The sequence below is a fragment of the Siphateles boraxobius genome, unplaced genomic scaffold (genome assembly GCF_051911475.1).
Source record: "Siphateles boraxobius isolate OS27281-9 unplaced genomic scaffold, OSU_SipBor_1 46, whole genome shotgun sequence".
In the NCBI taxonomy this organism is placed as follows: Eukaryota; Metazoa; Chordata; class Actinopteri; order Cypriniformes; family Leuciscidae; genus Siphateles; species Siphateles boraxobius.
In genome coordinates this window covers 19405000-19428775 of record NW_027509097.1, presented here as the reverse complement: position 1 = coordinate 19428775, position 23776 = coordinate 19405000, and the positions used below count along the sequence as shown (strand labels likewise).

Below are 23776 nucleotides of genomic sequence, written 5' to 3'. Positions count from 1 at the left end.
TTATTGTTTTAATACTGATGATTTTGGCATACAGCTCATGAAAACCCCAAATTCCTGTCTCAAAAAATTAGCATATTTCATCCGACCAATAAAAGAAGTGTTTTTAATACAAACAAAAAAAGTCAACCTTCAAATAATTATGTTCAGTTATGCACACAATAGTCAATACTTGGTCGGGAATCCTTTTGCAGAAATGACTGCTTCAATGCGGCGTGGCATGGAGGCAATCAGCCTGTGGCACTGCTGAGGTGTTATGGAGGCCCAGGATGCTTCGATAGCGGCCTTAAGCTCATCCAGAGTGTTGGGTCTTGCGTCTCAACTTTCTCTTCACAATATCCCACAGATTCTCTATGGGGTTCAGGTCAGGAGAGTTGGCAGGCCAATTGAGCACAGTAATACCATGGTCAGTAAACCATTTACCAGTGGTTTTGGCACTGTGAGCAGGTGCCAGGTCGTGCTGAAAAATGAAATCTTAATCTCCATAAAGCTTTTCAGCAGATGGAAGCATGAAGTGCTCCAAAATCTCCTGATAGCTAGCTGCATTGGCCCTGCCCTTGATAAAACACAGTGCACTAACACCAGCGGCTGACATGGCACCCCAGACCATCACTGACTGTGGGTACTTGACACTGGACTTCAGGCATTTTGGCATTTCCTTCTCCCCAGTCTTCCTCCAGACTCTGGCACCTTGATTTCCGAATGACAAGCAAAACTGAGCAACAGTCCAGTGCTGCTTCTCTGTAGCCCAGGTCAGGCGCTTCTGCCGCTGTTTCTAGTTCAAAAGTGGCTTGACCTGGGGAATGCGGCACCTGTAGCCCATTTCCTGCACACGCCTGTGCACGGTGGCTCTGGATGTTTCTACTCCAGGCTCAGTCCACTGCTTCCGCAGGTCCCCCAAGGTCTGGAATCGGTCCTTCTCCACAATCTTCCTCAGGGTCCGGTCACCTCTTCTCGTTGTGCAGCGTTTTTTGCCACACTTTTTCCTTCCCACAGACTTCCCACTGAGGTGCCTTGATACAGCACTCTGGGAACAGCCTATTTGTTCAGAAATTTCTTTCTGTCTTACCCTCTTGCTTGAGGGTGTCAATGATGGCCTTCTGGACAGCAGTCAGGTCGCCAGTCTTACCCATGATTGCGGTTTTGAGTAATGAAACAGGCTGGGAGTTTTTAAAAGCCTCAGGAATCTTTTGCAGGTGTTTATAATTAATTAGTTGATTCAGATGATTAGGTTAATAGCTCGTTTAGAGACCCTTTTCATGATATGCTAATTTTTTGAGATAGGAATTTTGGGTTTTCATGAGCTGTATGCCAAAATCATCAGTATTAAAACAATAAAAGACCTGAAATATTTCAGTTGGTGTGCAATGAATCTAAAATATATGAAAGTTTCATTTTTATCATTACATTATGGAAAATAATTAACTTTATCACAATATGCTAATTTTTTGAGAAGGACCTGTATATGTTGGGCGCGTCAACACAATGGCCAATCAGAGGCGTTTAAGAAACCGTTCAACAGCGCTCAAAATGATACAGGGAAATGCTGATATTGTCACATTTTTTAAATTTCAGTACCGAGTACCAAAGTTCCGACAACTCTAGCCCTGACACCACCGGAGCATGAGCTCTTGAAGCTCTGCCTCTTCTTGAAAGAGGGCTGGGAGCAGCAGCTCATTTACACAAAAACTGTCCATTTTAACATGCTATATAAAATTATCTATGGTTTATTTTGAGCTAAACCTCTACATACACACTCTTGGGACATCAGAGACTTATTTTACATCTTGTAAAAAGGGGCATTTTTTGGGGCCATTTCATTCTTCCGGTTTAAAAAGTAAAGTTGACCCAAAGTCATGAAAGTGCGTATATGCGTTAATTCTGAGTGGTGATTGGCTATCACTGTGCTGTATTTTGAAAGAGATCGCGTTACAGAGAAAAATACAGATGTCACAAAAAAATGTCTCAGCGCTGTTAGTTCACTTCTTCCTGTTCTTTTGTTGCATTTAGACACTTGTCATAAGTGTATGTTTCCTCAGTACAGTAACAAATAAGTGTTGTTTGCATTTTCCCCATGATGCAGTCAGAGTCGGAGTTTGACTACCACATGGAAAATATGGCTGTAACGATATTTAATATGTAACCACACATGCTGCGCATGTATGAGAGCAGTTTATGCACGGAATGCTGCGATGAGTTTAACAACACTCGCAAACACTCGCAGCGCGGATCCCAGTTAATTTCCAGACCCACCAGCGCATTTAACTTATTACGGACATATTTCATATACTCTAATGCTCCAAATATGACCCAGCATTGTGTATTCTATGCACACATATTTCATCATGTCTTCTTCAGATGAAATGTATATCTGAAAATAAGGACACTGGTACAGCTACATGTCTAATCATGAACGGGATGACACAATGAATTATTCTGATACACATAAGACAATGATGCAGACTGAAAATTCAATGATGAATTGTCTAAAACATAAGCCTTTATTCTTTCTGTTAAACTGATTGGTGTCATTTGTTCAGAGATTGTAGTGCTCGTAAAGGTGATAAATATTAGACCTTTTAAATGTTCTTCCTCATTTTTCATGATAGTTTTTAGTAGTCTTTAAAGAAAAGATTTGTGTGTTTGTTGTCATAAGCCTGTTTTTCTTCTACACATTTTATTATTCATTTGTATGTATAATGAGTGTGTTGCAGGTATTTTATTGTATTTTATTGGTTGTTGTCTACCCTCTTCCCACCCTATACACTCCCAATTTACACTCCCATTTCTTGAGTCTTTTTCAATTCTGAGGTGTGAACGACCAGTGCTAAAACAGGGGTGTTTATGACACTTTAAAGGGATAGTTCACCCAAAAAACTCTCATGTCGTTCCAAACCCGTAAGACCTTCGTTCATCTTCGGAACACAAATGAAGATATTTTTGATGAAATCTGAGAGCTTTCTAATCCCTCCATAGACAGCTTCGCAACTGACAGACTGATGAGCAGATTGAATTTAGGCTTTGATTCATATATAAACATTGTTCAGCGAATATACAAGAAGCTCTACTGAACCTGCATGACACGCGACCCATTTTGCGAAGCTCAAACGTGCTGCATAACAAACGAGAATGAACCTCATTGGTTCTCGCACGAACATCTCGGAGCAGGCCGCAACGCGGGCGGCCGCGGAGCAAGAGACCCCGGCGGACCTGCAGGACGAGCTCTTCCGTATCCTCTCGAAGGCCGTCGAGGAACTGGAGCTCTCGTGGAAGGCTCCCGATGAACCTTCTAAGAGCAAGCTGGATACGTGGTTCCTTCAATCGAGCCGCCGTCAGGCCGCTTCAAAAAGAGGAACACCGTTTTTTCCGGACGTGCATGAGCACGTGGTGAAGTCGTGGGTGGCCCCGCAACGGCGCGCACTCTCACTTCCACCCTGGCCATGTTTGCCCCCGTGGACGAGGCGGGCGACCACGGCTACCTCCGCATCCCCCCCGTCGAGGAGACCGTCGCCGCGCACCTCTGCCCGTCGGCTCCCGCCCTGGGCTTGGACCGCAGCCTGCCGAGCCTGCAGATTTACGGCCCACCAGGCTAACAAGGCCTACGGTGCCGCGGGGGAGGCGGTTTCTGCGTTGCATGCCATGGCCATTCTCCAAGTGCTGCAGGCTAAGCAGCTCACGTCTCTGGATGACGCCGCCTTTATTGACACTGACGCCATCCGAGATCTCCGTTCGGCCACGGACCTCGCGCTCCTGGCCACGAAGCGTTCGGCCCAGGCGATTGGACGTCCGATGGGGTTCCTGGTGGTCCTCCACAGACATCTGTGGCTCACCCTGTCGGACCTTCAGGAGGCCGATAGGAAGACGCTGCTGAACGCACAGATCTCCCCTGCAGGCCTGTTCGGAGCGACGTGGAGAAAGTCACCGAGCGTTACTCCGAGACGCAGAAGAAGGCGAAGGCTTGGAGCCACGTGATTCCTCGGAGGGCGCCGCCGCCTCCACAGCCGCAGCCTCGCTCCCGCTCGTCTTCCGCCTCGGGCCGCCAACCTCAGGCCGCGGCTAGAAGACAGACAGCGCCCCGCCCGGACCGGATGCTCGTAGAGGCCGTAGCGGCCAGTGGCAGGGAGCGGGTAGCAAGAGGACGCAGAGGAGTCGCGCAGAAAGCCCACCGCGTCCCCTGCGAGGCCCAAGCAGTCGTCCTGACCGCTCGGGGAAGAGGAGAAGAGAGCGCCAGGTCGGCCCCGCGTCCAAGCGGCGCGCTCTAATGCACTTGGTCCCTCAGCGTTCCGCGAGCGACACGTGCAGTTGTTTTGTGAATGTTGTCAATGTTGTTTCTTGTTTAAAAATAAAGCAGATCACTACTTCACAAACAGAGCTTTTTTCTCCTCTTGCACCACACACTGTGTTACCCGCTCTGCCTTCGAGCAGCGCAGAGTCACGGTCAATAAATATTCCCAGCCCTCGCATAGCGGCGATGACCGCAGGTTTAGATCAGCCCACGCTGAGTCGCTTTCAGGCAGCGTGGGAAGCTATTCCGGGCATTTCGCCGTGGGTGTTGAATATAATTCGGCACGGGTACACACTTCAGTTCAAACGCAGACCACCCCGCTTCCGCGGCGTAATTCAGTCATTAACTTTGCCCCAAAACGATCATGTGCTGAGGCAAGAAGTGTGCAACTTGCTCGAAAAGAAGGCTATAGAACCGGTTCCCCCGAGGGAGCGGGAGAGCGGATTCTATAGCCGCTACTTCCTTGTGCCGAAGAAGGGAGGGGGTCTCCGCCGCATTCTGGATCTGAGACCCGTCAACAGAACGCTTCACAAGCGTGCTTTCAGGATGTCTACTCTGAAGCAAATCCTGGCGCAAATTCGCCCCGGGGATTGGTTCGCTTCAGTGGATTTAAAGGACGCTTACTTTCATATCCAGATAGTAAAACGTCACAGGCGATTCCTGAGGTTTGCGTTCGAGAATTCGGTGTACCAATATACGGTGCTCCCGTTTGGACTAGCCCTAGCTCCCCGAACATTTTCGAAATGTGTGGATGCGGCACTTTCACCCCTCAGATCGAGCGGGATGCGCGTCTTGAACTATCTGGACGACTGGCTGGTTCTCGCGCAGTCGAGAGAAATGCTGGTCAGACATGTGGAAGCCCTCCTTCGACACTTGGAAATGCTCGGTTTGAGGGTGAACTTCCAGAAAAGTGTCCTCACACCGAGCCAGACTACAACATTCCTGGGAGTGTGCTTGAATTCGGTGAGAATGAGAGCGCGCCTCTCCCCCGAGCGAGCGAAGGCTCTGAGTTCTTCTCTCGGTCTCTTCAGACCTGGCAGGCTTGTCCCACTGAAAGAGTTTCAGAGGCTACTGGGACGGATGGCAGCGGCTTCTTCGGTGTGTCATCTGGGGCTGCTGCATATGAGACCGCTGCAACACTGGCTGAAAACGCGCGTCCTCCCGAGCGAGTGGTATTCTGGCCACAAGCGCATTATGGTCACCCGCGGATGCGCCCGCGCCCTGGCCCCGTGGAGGAACCTAGATCTCTTCAGCTCAGGCGTCCCTATGGGCATAGTGACGCGGCGCGTGGAGGTCCTGACGGACGCTTCGTCCACCGGATGGGGAGCCGTCTGCTTGGGAAAGCCAAAGGTCAGGGAAGCAGATGGAGTGGCACATAAATCGTCTGGAACTAGAAGCGGTCTCTCTAGCTCTAAAAGCCTTCCGGTCTCGGCTGGAGCAACAGCATGTGTTGATTCGGACTGACAACACTTCCGTAGTCTCGTACATAAATCGCCAAGGCGGTGTACATTCCAGAGCCCTATTCAGGCAGGCGGAATCCCTTCTGCTATGGGCGGACCGGTTTTTCCTCTCGCTGAGAGCGGCTCACATCCCCGGCGTTCTGAATCGCGGGGCGGATATGCTCTCGAGAAGCGGGATTCCCCAAGCGGAGTGGCGGCTTCACCCCGGGACGGTTCAGCTGATATGGAATCGTTTCGGCAGAGCGGAGGTCGACCTCTTTGCGACGAGCGAGAACGCGCATTGTCAGATGTTCTTCTCACTGTCTCGTTCCCCCCGGGAGGTGGACGCGCTGACTGCGCGATGGCCGAGAGTCCGTCTCTATGCTTTTCCCCCGGTAAAAATTTTGCCCATGGTGTTGTGTAAAATCAGGGAGGAGAAGGCGGCGGTAACTCTGATAGCCCCGAACTGGCCGAATCAGCCCTGGTTCGCGGATTTGGTAGAGTTACTGGCAGGACAGCCGTGGGAGATTACGCTCAGGACGAACCTTCTGTCTAAGGCGAGCGGAACGTTCTGGCATACCAACCCCGGGCTGTGGAGCCTCCATGTGTGGCCGCTGCAGGGTCGCTAGCGCTGCACTCGCGAGTTTTGAATACCGTCGCGGAGGCGCGAGCCCCGTCCACAAGGCGCCTGAATGCTCTGAAGTGGGGTGTAATCTCAAAATGGTGTCAGGATGTCGGTATAGACCCAGCGAACAGCTCTGTGTCGGATATTCTACGCTTCCTTCAGTACAGGATGGATGAAGGGAGCCTACCATCCACTCTGAAGGTATATGTAGCCGCTGTTGCTGCGTTTCACCCCCCTATTGACGGACAGCCTATCGGTAGACATGCGTCGGTGACACGGTTCCTCAAGGGAGCTAGGAGATTATGCCCTGCACGGCCGCCTTCGGTGCCGCCGTGGGATTTAATGCTGGTCTTAGAGGCTTTGTCACGACCGCCTTTCGAGCCCTTAGCTCCGATTGCCATTAAAGAGCTATCAATTAAAACAGCACTGCTTCTCGCTCTCGCTTCAGCGAAGCGGGTTGGGGATTTACAGGCTTTCTCTGTAAGTGAAGCTTGTATTCGCTTTGGACCGGGAAACTGTAATGTAATTCTCAGACCGAGGCCGGGTTACGTTCCTAAGTTGCTCAACACCCCGTTCAGAGTACAGATTGTTTCTCACCCTGCCTAGTCCACTGAGCCACCAACCTCTCAGGATTCGGTTGGTCAGAGCGCTCAGAGAATAAATTTCTCGCTCGGCCGTTTTTCGACAATCGGACCAGCTGTTTGTGTGCTTTGGTGGGTGCAACAAGGGACGGGGGGTCTCTAAACAGAGGCTTGCTCACTGGATTGTGGACGCTATTGTTTTGGCTTATGATTGTCTGGGGCAAGAATGCCCCCTTAACGTCAAGGCCCATTCGACTAGAGCGATTGCCTCCTCGTGGGCTTGGACTAAGGGTATGTCTATTCAGGATTTATGTCTTGCGGCTGGCTGGTCTTCTCAGAACACGTTTGCCAGGTTTTACAAGTTGGATTTGCCCTCTGTAGCGTCTCGAGTGCTTTCGGTGAGTTGATTACACACACAGCATTGTATAGAGCTGCTCTGAGTTGCTTATGAGTTGTTCTGTGTGCTATATTGTGTGTTTGTACTGTTGTCACCGCTATGCGTTGGCTTTCTCTTACTGTGGTTATTGCCCTGTTTTTCGACAGTGCAAATTTCCCCCGGTTATACTGCTCGGGATATGCAAATGCTGGCAGTGTATTGTGAGCTTATGATTGGTCCCTTTGGGCCTATCAGAGGTTAGAGGTTCGCTATTGGTCAATCTCGGCCTATCAGATGTTTGTATACTGGGGGGGGGGCGGTCTTCGTATTGGGTCTGTTGTCAGTGGTTGTTTGGCTGCCACGGCGGGATTCTACACAGTTCCCATATACGGCATCCGTAATGTCGAAGTTCCGTAGCCTTGATAGGGAACGTCTCCGGTTACTTTCGTAACCTCGGTTCCCTGAAAGGCAAGGAACGAGACATTACGCTCGCAGCTGTGTTCGCTATTGTTTTAGCGTTTTTGTTCGATTCTGAAGAGGAATTGACGCTGCACTTGTTTATTACTGCTACGAGGTGTCAGTATTTGCATATTTTGCGTTAATTGGCCAGCTCTGCTGGCGTTAGCCTATAAGATTTCAGCAGAAGTGAAGGATGAGAGGAGTTCCCATATACGACATCCGTAATGTCTCGTTCCTTGCCTTTCAGGGAACCGATGTTACGAAAGTAACCGGAGACGTTTTCCGATCTCTTTATTAATTTTTTAAGCGACAGTTGCGTAGCTGTCTATTGAGGGACAGAAAGCTCTCAGATTTTATAAAAAGATCTTCCTTTGTGTTCCGAAGATGAACGGAAGTTCTACTCACGGGTTTGGAACGACATGATGGTGAGTATTTTATGAAAGAATTAAATTTTTTGTGTAAAGCTGTAATAGTTTGTAGGATTCTGAAATGGAAACATTGTGGATTATTCATGCATATTCTTTTTAGATGTTTTGGTATGACAGTGAGTCTAGTTTTATTTATAGAGCACAAGTTTAACACAACCGTAGTTAATCCAAAGTGCTTTACAGTACAATAAAATAAATCAATCAAATAAAAATAAAGAGATTAGTAGAAAAAAAAGGAGATAATAATCATCAAAATCATTCAGTGTATATACATGATTTCCATTACATGAGAGTAGATGTTAAAACTTCATGCTGATTTGTACTCGGCTTTCGCCAAGATAAGCACCAACTAAGACGTAGCTTTACAGTAACCTATGCTTCTCCATCCATTTACGCTTCTTTCCAAATGGTGATGTGAATCTCCTTCTGTCTGGTGTTAATAGCTGCAGTGTATTTGCACACACAACGGCTGCAACCACAGTGCGGTCCCCTCATGACAACAGTCTGGATTGAGCAGAGTAGGGGACATCTCTAGGGTCTTCAAGTGGGCACCTTCCGTTCTCAGTGTTTCGTCGACTAGCCCACGACACCTCAAGAGGGCTCGGCAGTGACTCTAGCGTCCCAGAGTCACCCCCGTCCGTCCCCCACTCAACTCAGCACAGTTTACTGACCTTTACATCCCTCCTGCTGCTGAGGCTGCTCCTTTGACCTAACCACAATCTCTCACAACCTCTCCACAACCCGACCATACGCGCCAACACGTTTGACTAAGGCTGTAGAGCCCCACTGCGGACGTTAAAGCGGTCAGTGGCAACGGTTCCGTATGGCATACTACCACAAAACACAATATCTGTCCAAACACCAATCCTCATTCACGCAAAATACACAGGAACGTATTAACTGTAATTACTATGCAAACTATACAAATAAACCAACAGACTCATCAAATTTTCAAAACCGTAGCATGGCGGCCTGTACACAGCCAGCCAGATTCTTTCCGTCTCAACCACAGCCAGTTGCTGCTCCTTTCTGCTGCTTCAGATAAGTTCTTTACTGTGCGACGCAACTCTTGGCCACTGAATCCGACGTCTCTGAGGAACCGGATTGTGTCGGAGGTTAGTGGTGGCAATCTCAGGTGGAAAAATAAGCCGTTGATCAAGATCAGCCAGCATTTTCCAGTCCCTAGCAGCTTCCAGTTGTCCTGAGCGAGAATTGGTTTTAACACCTTTTCTTGGTGGTTGCTCGCCTGGGCGGAGGAATATTGTCTTCTGTGTGTAATGTTTTGCTAGAACAGGTGGTAACTTATTGGTCATGTTACTCTTGTCTTCCAATGCTAAAGCCAAACATCGGAGTACTTGGTCATGGCGCCAAGTAAACCGACCTTGGCTAAGAACCACCTTACATCCTGTCAAAATGTGCCTTAATGTGACCGGTGATGAACACAAAGGACCAGGGCTCCAGACTAACTTTTTTTTCACCTCCGTCCTGGAACCGTCCTGAAAAACAATTTGAACCGTCCTAAAGTGAATGTCAACCGTCCCAAAATAAAAATGTTGATCTACTGTAGATTTAGTCAGCTAAACCTAGACTAAAACTAAAACAATTGAGATGACTAAAATGGGTTTAGTGCAATTGTAATGCATTAATTTAGAATTTCTCAAATTTCCAAACCCACATACTTCCGGAAGAAACATCTACTAACCTGTTAATATTAATGATTTTAAAGTTTGAACATGCAATACAGATACAGATTTAACTACTGTGACTTAGAAAAATCTTAAAATTAAATAAAACCACTTTTCCTAAAGTAGAATAGTCGTCTTTTCAATGAATGATATATGCATTCTTTATAACTACTTGCATACATCATTCTTTATTTTTTCAAGCAGCAGACATATTTATTTGTATGAATTAAATATAATGAATCCTTATTAAAGCTATTAACGAGCAGTGAATGCTTTTCCCTTTTTCTTTTATTGCTTGATCAATATTAAGTACACAGACCGCATTAGGTTTATTACCCACTGTCATTTTAAGACTTTGGATCATGTCCATGACGGATCCAATTGCACTGATGCACATCTGATACACAGTAGCTACATTCACAACTGTTTAAGACATAACCAACATAGTTTACGTGATTACTCTCCAAAACAGACATTTCGACATAATGTTGTTTGTATTTGTCCATTCAGACATGAAAGAGAGCTCAATTCAGTCCTCGCGTGCTGTGTGTCATGTCCATGGCTGCACGCTTCGGATCGGGTGTGTGCGCACAGAAAACCTTACCGAAATAGAGCTGTTTATTTGCGTCGTCACTCTTATTCAGATATATCTCCTCTACGCATTCTACCAGACGTTTACATTTTCTATCGTTTTATGAGACATGCAGCACGTCAACCCTAGTGTTGCCACCATCACGGTTTTTCCGGGATTGTTCTTCTTTTTAACAACATGTCCTGGGAAATGTATACACTCTCCCGGGACACTAAATGTCCCGGTTTTCGAAAGTCCACGTGAATATGTATGTTTAAACAGCGTGCACGGCAGCGAGGTTGAGAGCGAGAGACCTTGCGTGGGTGTGCTAGTGTGCGTCATCCCGAGACACTATACTTAAGTCAAAAACACAACACTAGTTTTTATTCGTTGACGAAAATGTCAATAGATTTTCGTCTTAGTTTTTGTCATTCAAAACTAGTTTTTATTTAGTTAACGTCTCGTTTTCGTCTGTGAAAAAACATTGATGACGAAGATAATGACGAAAATGTCAATAGATTTTTGTCATAGTTTTTGTCATTCAAAACTAGTTTTTATTTAGTTATCGTCTCGTTTTCGTCTGTGAAAAAACAACGTTGACGAAAATAATGACAATTAACACTGCACCAATAACAGGGACTGTCCCCAGAAAATGTGAAAGTCTGGTCACCCTAAATTAGACTAAGAAAAAAGACCACAAATATATTGAAATCTAAATGTATGCTTTAGCTAATATACACACATAGCCTGGGTAGCGTTAGCAAGCAGTTAGCAGACTGTTTCAATCCAATGACTAAAAAAAAATAAATAATCAATTTAAATTGTACTCGCATCAAACTCTGGGATTGTAGGCCTACTCGGGTTTGATGGAGGAGATGCAGGGCCGTCTTGGTGCTCAATCTGTTTTACCTTACTGTTGTTTAACCAGCACAACATATTTGCGATGTCATTAAGCCATTTGATAGATGTACCGCGGAAAAGTCTCCGGGTGAGTGAGTAGCCGCCAGTGATAGTAACTATAGTAACAGCATGAGAAGACGCGCTCCGTTGTAGTCAGCACTTGGTCGGTTCATTTTGGCATTTTCAAAGTAAGTTAGACTAATAGGCTAGTAATAAATAAACACACATACAAAAATGTATTTCGTCCTGTAGGCGTCCTGGAGAATATTTCTGTTCGTCCTAAACACATTTTCTATCGTCCCCAGGACGATAGGACGCCGTTGGTCTCGAGCCCTGCAAAGGATCCTCTCCTTTGGGATCCTCTCCTACCCAGAGGTTTAGGTTCTGTGGTGATGGGAGAACATCATATGTTGACCTGATAAGGAAACTGATCCCACTCTCTTCCATTGACCAAAGGTCTTGCCAGCCCATCTTGCGTTGTTCCACACTCTCCCATCTCATCCACTCTCCCTACTTGGCCTGGGAAATGGCCTTTATACACCTCATTCTCTCCTCCTGCTCATAAATGGCCTTTATACACCTCATCCTCCCTTTAAACTCCTCAGTTAAAGCAGAGACTGGCAGCTGCAATATTCCTTTATTATAAAGTCCCACTCTGCTGAGGCAGCGTGGAACTCCCAACCATTTCCTGATATATGAACTTATTAACCCTTCCAGCTTATCCACTGTTGTCAAAGAAACCTCGTACACAGTCAGTGGCCACAGCAACCTCGGCAGTAGACCAAACTGAAAGCACCAGAGTTTTAGTTCCCCTGGTAAAGTGCAGCGGTTTATGCTCTTCAACCCTTCCACTGCTTGTCGTCTAACTTCTCCCACTCGAACTGTGTCCTTTAGATCCCCATCGTACCATCTCCCAAGACTCTTCACTGGCTTCTCAGAAACTGTTGGTATTGCCTCACGATTAATGAAGAATGTTTTATCTACCACCTTGCCTTTAATTATCGAGATGCTCCTTGATTTAGAGGGCTTAAATTGCATTTGTTCAAATTCAATGTTATTGGTTAACTTACCCAATAACCGATTAGTGCAGGCTACTGTGGTAGTCATGGTTGTCATGTCATCCATGTATGCTCTGATTGGTGGTAGTCACATCCCAGAAGCCAAGCGCTCTCCACCTACTACCGATTTTGATGCCCTAATGATTACTTCCATTGCCATGGTAAAAGCCAGTGGAGAAATTGTGCATCCTGCCATTATTCCAACCTCTAAGCATTGCCATGTAGTGCTGAATTCTGGAGTTGAGAAACTAAATTGCAAATCTCCAAAATAGGCTTTCACTAAATTTGTTACGACATCGGTACCCTGAAAAAATCAAATGCTGCCCAAAGAAGCTCATGTGGCGCTGAACAATATGCATTAGCCAAATCCAGGAATGTCACATGGAGCTCCTTCCTCTCCTTTTTAGCTGATTGAATTCCTTGCCAAATAACATTGATGTGTTCTAAGCATACTGAGAAACCTGGAATGGCCGCTTTTTGAACTGAAGTGTCAATGAAGCCATTCTTTAATAGGTAGGTTGACAATCTCTGAGCAATAATGCTGAAGAAAATCTTACCTTCGACGTTTAATAGTGAAATAGGGCGAAACTGACTGATGCTTGTAGCATCTTTTTCTTTAGGTATAAAGACTCCACCTGCTCGGCGCCATGCTCTAGGTACAACCTGCTTTTCCCATGCCACTTTTATCAATTTCCACAGAATTCGTAGAACTCCTGAAGCACTCTTGTACACTCTATACGGAACTCCATTAGGCCCTGGAGATGATGAAGCCCTTGCCTTTCTCACAACCTGCTCTATCTCTTACCACTTAGGTGCACAGACTCCATTTGGTATTCTGGTGGATTGATAGGTGGGATGTCTGATGGAATTGACATAGGCTCATGCCTTTTTGCATCTGTATGCGTTTCCTCCAAATATCTCTCTAGCTCAACCCTAGATGCTTTTAAAGTGCCATTCTTCTCACTGGTGAATAACTTCTTTACTTGCCCTCGCACGCTCCTTCTTTTTGTAGCGTTTCCGTAGGCGCTCAGCTCTGCGTAATGTTGCAAGATTATCTTTTATGGCCTTATATCTTTATATCTTTATGGTAAGAGATTGAGTCCCTCCTTCTGACCTTGTTCTGCTCTTTTCCATTGCTTCCTCAGCTGCCTCCTTTCTATAACTAACCCTTCAATTTTCTGCTGCCATCTAGACATTCCAGGAGTAGTTTGTACTTTTTCCTTGCTTTTTTCCACACCAAACCTCTCACTTCCATATGTGTAAATGATGTCCCCAAATTTATCCAGCTTCTTTTTACCTGTACAAGTTAATCTTTCCAATGCAAAGGATAGATCTGTGTTTACCGTGTCCCATGCAGTTTTCTCACAAGCTCTTGGCCATCTATCTCCAGGCCTATGCCCGTTGAGGTTCTTTTATCTCTTTTGCTGGTTAATCTGACCGGAATACATACATACATGACGTAGAACACCGACTAATTTAAAATACATACACAACATTACTCGAATGCAAGAGAGTAAAAATAGGTTTTTAAGCTGGATTTAAAAGCAACCAGAGATGGAGAGGTCCTGATGTTTAAAGGTAGGCCTAAATTGTTCAAGAGCTTTGGGGCGACTACAGAGAAAGCTTGATCATCTTTTGATTTACACAGAGAGCGAGGGACAGATAAAAGTGACTGATCACAAGATCTTAGTGACCTAGCAGCTGTGTATGGTCTAATAAGATCACAAATATAATCTGGGGCCTATCTATGTAGAGCCTTTTATGCAAAAAAAATGATCTTAAAGTCAACTCTAAATTTTATTGGTAGCCAGTGCAATGAGGCAAGAATAGGGGAGATATGATCCCTTTTCTTAGTTCCTGTTAACAATCTGGCTGCTGAATATTGAACCATCTGTAACCGAGACAGTGAAGTTTGAAGTAGGCCAACGTAATAGAATTACAGTAGTCCAATCGAGAGGAAATTAGTGCATGAATCACTATTTCAAGGTCTATACTAGTGTATGCCAAAAGCAGAAATGTAATTGACTACTGAAGAAGTTTAGATGTATCAACTTTTTATTCAACATTTACTTAAAACATAACAAATGCATCTATATCATGACCTTTCAAAAATAAAGTGGTGATTTTGGGTAGTTTTTACAATATATTTAATGTTATTTTATGTACAAATTTAACCTAAGTGCCAAGGTGGAGATTTTTTTTAATAGTGTCTATGATTTAAATATCATTAAAATCGTGGTAGATAAATATTTCAGAAGAAATTTATAAATATCAAGATGCATATTGAATGTATAACAAAAGGCTGAAAAAAATTTAGTTTATTTTATTACACACAAAGTTAAGAGAAGTTTTAATTTCTTTTTGTCTACTTGCTGTTTTAGTCACTCATGCTGGATGGGGATTCTGGGCCCCACTCTCCCAACTCTAAACCGCACATATGCGAGCACTGCAATGCAGCCTTCCGCAGTTCTTATCATCTGCGCAGACATGTACTCATTCACACAGGTGAGCAGCTTTTACTCCCAATTTCACTACCCTTTTCAGATTCAGACTCAAACAGCGTTCATGGGATATTTTGGTGAACATTTTGTGAACAAAATTTGTTTTTTTGTTGTACAGGGGAGAGGCCTTTCAGATGCAGTCAGTGTAATATGAGCTTCATACAGAAATATCTACTGCAGCGGCATGAGAAAATCCACAGTGGTGAGTCAGTTTACTTTTGTCTTATACTTGTCAAAAACAAATATTATGATGGTGCTGAGATTTTTTTTTTCTCAACAGGGGAGAAACCGTTCAGCTGTGACCAGTGCAACATGCGCTTTATTCAGAAGTACCACATGGAGAGACACAAAAGAACACACAGTGGAGAAAAGCCATATAAATGTGATACCTGTCTACAGGTAAGTCCTAACAGAAAATGTTTTTTGACATAATAACAAATAAAAATGTCCACAATAAAGGAAAGGAAATAAATTATTTTAGGGCACCTAATTTTTCAATGTAGAAGTAAGCTATTTCTTGTGAATGTTCAAACCTATAGGTTTGAACATTGTTTATAAGACAATGTTCAAACCCCCCCCTTGTTTATAAGAATTAATTATAAGATTATATTTTATCATAATATATTTTATGAATTGTGTAATTCATTATTTTATTTTATTTTCAATAATTGCAAGTCAGGTCTGAAAAATCTTATTTGAATTTCATTTCTGAAGTGTGAATTAAGGCTGTGTGATATAGCTAAAAAAATTATCACGATATACTGTTTCATATTGTTCGGTATCGATAATTATTGACATTATTTATAACTTTTTTTTAAAGACAAGTAGATAAGTTTGAATTTTAAACCAGTTTTTTTATGTATCCACATTATTAAGGCAAACAACAAATTATATTAGCATTAGCAGTCAAAAATAAAATGTAAACGGATATCTTCTTTGTCTTATATAAAGATAAAGAAAGTGTTAAAGAAACTCTTGAACTTAAATAAAATGTTACAAAATGTGTGCAATGTAAAAGTGTAAACGTAGAACAATCAAGGCAAACTTTGAGGTATATAAACATCTGTAGTAAGTAGGGGTGTAATGGTTCACAAAATTCACGGTTTGGTTTGATAAGACACAGTGGTGTCACGGTTCGGTACGTTTTCGATACACCAAAAAGAAAGTAATGCCAGAGAAATGTCCTTGATTTAAAAAAAAAAACATTTTATTAAAAGAAATTATTTTTAAATAAGTGTGAGTTTTCCCTTCATCTTGAAACTTTTAGTTTCTTTGTAGGATGAACAAATAAGGGTTTGGTCATCACATTAAAAATAACATTAAAATATAATAATTTGAGTTTTGAAGTGCTTGAAAAAGATGTGAGACATACTTGAAAGCATTTTACTATTCCTCCCAAACCTCCATGCTTACAGTTAGTGTTACTACATTAAATCCATGGTGAATGTAGCTGATCTGTGGACTTAAAGGCTATAACTAGTTCATTCATGGCACAATGTTTCACCAGGTTTCCACGTCAGCATTTTTTGATCCGTTAATAATGGAGAAATTTTAATGCTTTTTACTAGATCTCGCAGCGATTGTTATTACTTAAGTGGCGAATTCAAATGCTTTCTTTACTGGATCTCTTAGCGCTGTGTAGTAACAGTGTTGCTTGATCAAGATCGAATACCGACAATGGTGTACCATCGATAAATACTGATACCGTTTTATCGCCCAGCCCTAGTGTGAATTAACATGCTCATCATCGAAGATATGTATTCAAGTCATTTTATGTATGAATTGCATTTTTTTAGGTACTTTTGAATAAGTTAATTGTTTTGGACAAAATAATGAGCATCAGGAACCTTTTCTGTCTTGCTCCATAGTATTTCTCAAGGACGGATCGATTACTGAAGCACAAGAGAACCTGTGTAGAAGCCATTAAGAAAGGTCTGGACCCAGGGATGCTGGACCTTGGAGACGAGGACGTGGGACAAGGCAGCTACTTACTCACTCAGGGAAACACCAGCGCCCCACCACGCAAGAGGGGCAAGTCCAAAAGTGGCAATGACGGAGGAGAGCGGAGAAGGAAGAAAGGAGCAGCTGCGGGAGGAGGAGTGCAGATGGCACGAGGACTCGGCCCACATGACTACACTTTGGACATGCCCAGTGGGTCAGGGGCATCTTCTTCAGGGGCTCTGGCTGAGACGAGCATGGACCACCAGCATGGACGCACACCCAAGCTTGTCTTTAAGAAAGGTGGCCACAAGGGAATGGATAGTCAGGTCTCTATGGAGGAGGTCAACCATGAGCAAAAGCTGCTGGCGCAGAAGCAAGGCTCTATGGACCTGTCTGGAGCCGGAAGTATGGATGGTCTCAGCCTCCTCCAAACCTCCGGTGGCCCTAAACAAGGAGGTACCAGCAGCAACTACGACGATGCAATGCAGTTTTTGAAAAAAAGACGATACCTGCATGCTGCAAACAGCAGTGCTACAGCTGACTTCAGCTCTGTCAACCTTCCGCAGCCGACGGTCATCCAAGGCGGCATTGGAGAACCAACACTAGCGTTGCTTGACACCTCGCCTTTGGTAAGCGTTGACAAGCATGACAAATCAGGGATCCCAGATGAGGTGCTGCAGAGCCTGCTGGACCACTACAGCCACAAATCTGATGGCACTCACCACGATGTGACATTTGATCTACAAGATTCACACCATGTGGAATTGCAGTCCGCCTCCACCACTTCTGGACTGGGCCAGGATGAGGGATCTCCTGGCTCTGGAGACAAGGGTGGGGTGATGAACGAGTACTCAAAGTTCTTGCTCCAGACCCTAGAGAGAACCAGCCATAGCAGCAGTTTCATTTTGGGCCCGTCCGGACCCTTCCCTAACCTCCTATCATCTACCAGCAGCCCTGTTAGCGCACTCTTCCCAGAAAAGAACATCTACACCACCTCGCCACTGGATTGTGGATTTGGACAGCCCGTTTCCTCTCCTCTTGCACCTTCCTCTTCAACTTCCCTAAGCAAGTCCCATTTTGGTATGCTGGTAGGTTCTCCGTCACCCTCCCATGCCTCACCATCCTCCCAGCAGGCCTCTTATCTCAGCAGTCTGGAGCCAGTCCCTCACCAGCAGCTAACTCCATCTCAAGAGCTCACCGACCAGCTGGAGAAGCAGCACTCGCCACCGTACACACTCGCAACTCAGGAGCTGACCAATGGTAGTCAGAAAGACCAGCAGACCAAGGACGGTAGATCTTCGGTCAATGGCAGCAACAACGGGAACAGCACCGGTGGTGGCTCATCTAATGGCTCTGTCTATCCTGACCTCTCTGCCCTGGATCCTTCTAAGGAAGTGGACATGCGTTCCACCTACCAGATAGAGAACTTCGCCCAAGCCTTCGGCTCTCAGTTCAAGTCTGGTTGCCGAACCCCACTAGGTTACGGCGGCGACCCGCGAGTGGGCGTCACAGAGGTCGACCACAGGATACAGCGGACTGAATTTTCAGGGTATACTAGTCTCTTAGCAGATGTCAACGAGCCAATTAGCTCAGGATCCAAAACCCCCACAAGCCAAAGCTATAGGTAAAGGTTAAAGGAGCTCACCTGACCCTGTTATGTGGGATGAGGACTCTCTCTAATGCGTCCCTCTCCTCGCTGAGTAAAACTTTAATTATTACACTGCCATTAAATGTCAATAGAAGACGTTACCAGGGAAGGTCTACAAGACCTCAAATGCAATTTTTCATGTTTTTTAATGTGTTTTAGAATTTTTTGTTTGATTAGTGTAGGAGATGCAAGACTAGAATTAAATGAAATTTCCAGCGATATTAGAGGCTAGCGATGGACTTTTTCAGTAAACCTTGTATGTCTTAGCAATCATAGTCCAGTTATAAGATTAAGTTAATAATGGAAGATGTTTTACAATAATAACAGATGTCAGGGAGTGGCCCAGTATTCAATGGCAAAAAATGTATTGTCTGTTACAATGATCTAAAGTATTACTCAGGAAAAAGCAGTAACTTTTTTTTTAAACAGGGTGTGCTAGTGCCCTTTTTTTTACAGGTGTACTTTTTTAAATGACAGTGAAGCTTTTTGTTTTCGAAATTCCTTGAAGAAAAAGACAAAGCCAATCGGGAAATTGAGTGTTCAGTGGTATGACACTGGTGACTCTTTCCACTTCTTGTGCATTTGTAAAGTTTACGGTACTTCTAATATCAATGTGAAAACACTTTCATCCCTAAGGGCCATGTTTAAAACAAAAAACATACTGGTAGTCAAGTAGGCAGATACAAACATTGAGTATGTAGATATTTATTTTTAGCTACATGGAATTTGCATAACTAATGTCTCAGGGTGAGCAGTGATTCTTATCCCCTTCTTTAAACTTTACTTTGTGTCTGCTGACATCACTTTGATCTCTCTAGGAATCAAATAAGCACTTTTATAAACCACTGAAAGCAAGAATTCAGATTCAGGACACATACAACTATTATTTTTGATGAAGAAAGCTGTGATTTTATTTTATTTTCTTTAAAGTGGGGGAGGGAACAGCAGATTTGCTATGACAAAGGGGATATTTGAATATTCATTGGAGGGTATAGGTGATATTTTGTTCCTTTAACTGAAAACACTGTTATTGGACATGAATGCCACTTTTTTTTTTATAGTTGTGGGCTACTCCAAAGCATTTTTGTGCTGAAGGTATTCAGGTATCTTGACTATTTGACTTGGGCTGAGCAGCATTATTTGGAGTTCTACCTCTTATAGTGTGGTTTTGAATTTAATGCCTGACATAATTGCAAGCTTCCCTTTTAAATATTTGGAGGAAGGAGAACCCAAGAAGAACCTAATTAATCGCAAGTAAAGGACCTAAACCTGTGGTGTTTTTGTTTTTAAATGAGCAGTGAATAAGGAAAAGACTTCATGTTGAGCAAAGGTGTTTTCTTCCCAATGCAATTTTTGATGTCCTTTTGAAAGAGTGGTGGGCTGCTTTGTCTTCCTGGTTTTTGGCCCATGCAGCAAGACTGTCCCACGTGAGGCCTTTCGGTGGTCTTGCCGTGTTTCCCTGCCTTTTATGTAAACCTGTCCCAGAGAAATGCCATGGGTGCGATGCTTTCAAGAACAAAGTCTGAATGCTGCACTCCAAACTCGTTCCATGTTTTTATAGAATGAAATGGAAAAAAATAAGGAAAAAAGAGTGGCTTGAAGAATAGGATTGACCTTAATATACCTCATATCATTGTAAAAATGAGAAACCAGGGACATGTTTCATGTAGTGGAAATACCGTAGTGTATAATCATTTAATGCCACCTGTGTTTACAGTTAAAGCTGACTCTTGGAATACAAATGTACTTTTTTTTTCTTCTGTTAAGCGGTGATGCCAAGCAGTGTTTCATTGTAGAATAATCCCTAGAATTTCATGAAATTTCTCGTTTCCCCCTTGTTTTTGTTACTTGCCATGTGTTCTGATATGATTTTTAGAGAGACTTTGTTTACAATAATGTACAAAAACACTAAAAATGTTTTTGTTTTCTTTTTGTTTCTGATATGCATGATATGAAGTTGTTTTATGGCTTTCTTCTGATCACTATTGCACCAAATGTTTGTAGCATATTATGTCCCGACTTCAGTCTCATTTGTCACAGGGCTGTACGTGTCCGATGACTTTATAAATGATTAGGTAAGCCAATAAAAACTTTTTGTTATAAAAAAAAACAATTTAACATATTTGTCAAGATAAGGTTAGTAAAGTAACTTAAGGGCAATTGATGTTAAGACAGGAAATGGGAATGAGTGTTTTCATGCTGGGATGTTTTCTCAGCTTATTAATGATGTGAGAATATGTGAAAATCAGTGTAATATTTAGGAATTTGCAGCTAGAGTAAAATGTGTGTAAGGATAAGGCCAATAAAAAAGATATTTGTGCTACAGTGAATATTAATGTTGCTATTTTTTTTATTTTTTTTAGTATACCACTGTTGGCCAAAAATTTAATGACATCCAGGTAAGAAATGAGGATAATAATTAGCTGATGACAAATTGTTAAAAGTGCTAAAGAGAGTTCATTTTTTTTTAAATAAAATCTAAATATTAAAACAAATAATTTGAATTTGATTCATTAAAGCAATGTATACTGCATTATAGTATAAAATGTAGTTGCGTTACCATTTGCCAAACTTTTATTCTTAATTCATATACACCATTTACTCAACTCAATTTCGATGGCAATTCACATACAGTTTCATAAAAATACAAATATTTGAGTTTACCAAAATATACATAGAACAAAAAAAAATTTGTCGGTAGCTGTCAATGCAACAAACTATGGTAGGACTATTAAACATCTTTGCCAAAAGGACATTTACTGAATCTTTATCTGTTCTGTACCACCGGGAGGCAGCAAAATAGCAGGTATTTTATAAAGGCCCCTTGGCACAAATTTTTTTTTTGCCGCAAGAAGGTATGCGTATCAGACCAAAACAAGTGATATACCCTTTATTTATCTGACAAGGAAAAACCATGTCCAGTTATTGGTTGTTGTCAAATGTGATGAATATTTAACATGAGTAAACATCAGTTCTTCTGAGTAAGGCTTTACTGGGGACCATAAATATTGATAGGAGTGTGTGAATTGACACACCTCTTTTTTGAGATCTTTTTTGAACTGTAAAATTATCTGTTATGACACTATTGGTATAAAATGGACAGAGTATGTATTCCTAGAGAAAATTTTAAACTTTATTCATATTTTCATGATTGTATTCCTTAGTGGAAAAAGGTTATCAAACATAAAGTACAGTACAAAGAGCTTTGTTTTATGAGCTTGTACAAGGAGATTTCATGTTGTGGGGAAACGGAAATTTACTTAGTTTACTGATTGGACATAATTATTTTTCTTCTTTTTAATGTGTACATTTCCTCTGTGAAGCTATCAAATGTATATATTACAGTCTGAACCAGATCACTCATGTAACCTGTAACCCACTTAATGGCTGTACTTTATTTGTTCTTTATTTGCCATCTGTAAAGATTGGGTTGAACTTTCAGGTAAGTCGAGTCAGTGACTTAGCAACAGGAAAATTTCATTTTCCAGTAAGTCAGACTTCACTTTTGATGCTTTGAACTTTGGTCAAAATTTACAATAGTCTATTTCATTATGTTTTTAGCCTTTCATTACATGGCAGACGGTTTCGTCAACAGTGATATTTAGTCATTATAATGCCTCTCTGATTCAGCTCTCATAACCATAAATTAATATAAAAGTTGGGCTAAATAATAAATATGAAGTTGTCTGTTACAGTTTTAATAGTGATTTAGCTGGACCGATCTCTGGTGCTATCACATTACATCTCAGAAGAGGGGCAAAGTTTGTTAGGTACTCTGGATTAATAAAACACTTGCAAAAAAATAAACAAACAGACTTGCTTATGTGACTAATCTTTTATGACTATGATTCAGTCGTTTGTCACAAACTGTTTTATGACATTTGAGTAATGATGATTTTCGCAGGAAGTTTTATGTACTTATCACTGGGTGATAACATATTTCAATAGAAGGTGGTCATACCATTAATATATGTTATAGGTATAATGTCACTGTGCATCAGCAGCCTTTGTTAATTTTCTTATCAAAAGTTTGGTGTAAAAGGTCCCATAATTAATCAGGTTTACAAATCATTAGGTTACAAAATATTTTACAGACATAAGCCTGATCTATTAACAAGTTGTTATAACTTTAGTTTAACAAACCATAAAATCTTAAGTTTATTCTGATTAAGTGGGTACATGCATTCAGTGCAATGATGCAGTTGGTTAAATAAAGAAAAGTTAAATTGATATTTATATAGTTTGTCTACATATATCTCTTTGGAATTTACTATTTCCAAAGAATTCATATGTGTCAATAATCATAATGTACTGTTTACGCTTAGGCCCTGTTTACACCTGGTATTAAAAAGCGTTTTTCGTCGATCCTATCACAAGTTGATGGCGCTACATACAGGTGTAAATGGGGTCTAAAATGTTTTGAGCTTGTTCCACTTTCGACCACTTCTAGAGGTAGTTGAAAACTCATTTGACACATTTCTTTTGTTCGAACAGCCACAAAAGAACGCCTGCTACTGACTTGATGCGTAAACATTATGGTCTCCAATGCAGTTTACGTTGTAAATACAGTGCAGCGCTTTCGGGGACTTACATCAGAACGCCCCTCATTACTGGTCAGCTCCTGTGTCAGCACCACACGCATGCATGTTGCTCAAGTGAACAGCGTCGGCCAATACAGAACTTCTGTTCTGATGTAGGCTACAACCCGAAAGTGCGTATGGAGATTGACGCAGACGAGAAGAAATTGTTGAATAAAATCGTCATTTTTGTTTGTATTTTGAGCACAAAAAGTATTCTCGTCGCTTCATAAATTTAAGGTGGAACCACTGTAGTCACATCGACTATTTTAACAATGTCTTTAGCTACTACCTTTCTGGGCCTTGAAACTGGTAATTAAATTGCTGTCTATGCGGTCAGAGAGCACTCCGAATTCATAAAAAATATTTTAATTTGTTAAGATGATGAACAAAAGTCTTATGGGTTTATAAATACATGAGAGTAGTTAAAGATGGAATTTTTGGGTGAACCAGGTGTAAAGAGGGCTTTATTTAAAAACCCTGCAAATGTAATTAAGCATATATTTGAATATTAATATTTAAACATCTTCAGTCAACTAACTTGAGTTGTGTTCTATTTAAAGCTGCGCTGCGCAGACCGATCAGTGTATGACACCAAAGCACTAGCGTATAGTCAGAAAAGCGTCTCTGGTACCCCTTTTCCACCAACAAGAACCGGGTGCTGGTTCAGAGCCAGAGCCAAAGCTGGTTCAGAGTGGGTTCGAC

At 42.6% G+C, this 23776-nt stretch overlaps 1 protein-coding gene across 2 annotated transcripts in view; it reads left to right on the top strand.

Annotated features, from left to right (window-relative positions):
- The window catches only part of znf281b (zinc finger protein 281b), a 38689-nt gene extending 16369 nt beyond the window's left edge, over nucleotides 1–22320 (top strand). For both annotated transcript variants that reach the window (XM_077201199.1, XM_077201200.1), the window contains exons 4-7: nucleotides 14786–14909; nucleotides 15024–15107; nucleotides 15186–15304; nucleotides 16774–22320. In XM_077201199.1, coding sequence (XP_077057314.1) covers nucleotides 14786–14909; nucleotides 15024–15107; nucleotides 15186–15304; nucleotides 16774–18474 — 2028 coding nt within the window. In that variant the 3' untranslated portion in view covers nucleotides 18475–22320. The remainder of the gene's footprint in view (nucleotides 1–14785; nucleotides 14910–15023; nucleotides 15108–15185; nucleotides 15305–16773) is intronic.
- Nucleotides 22321–23776: the final 1456 nt, after the last annotated feature.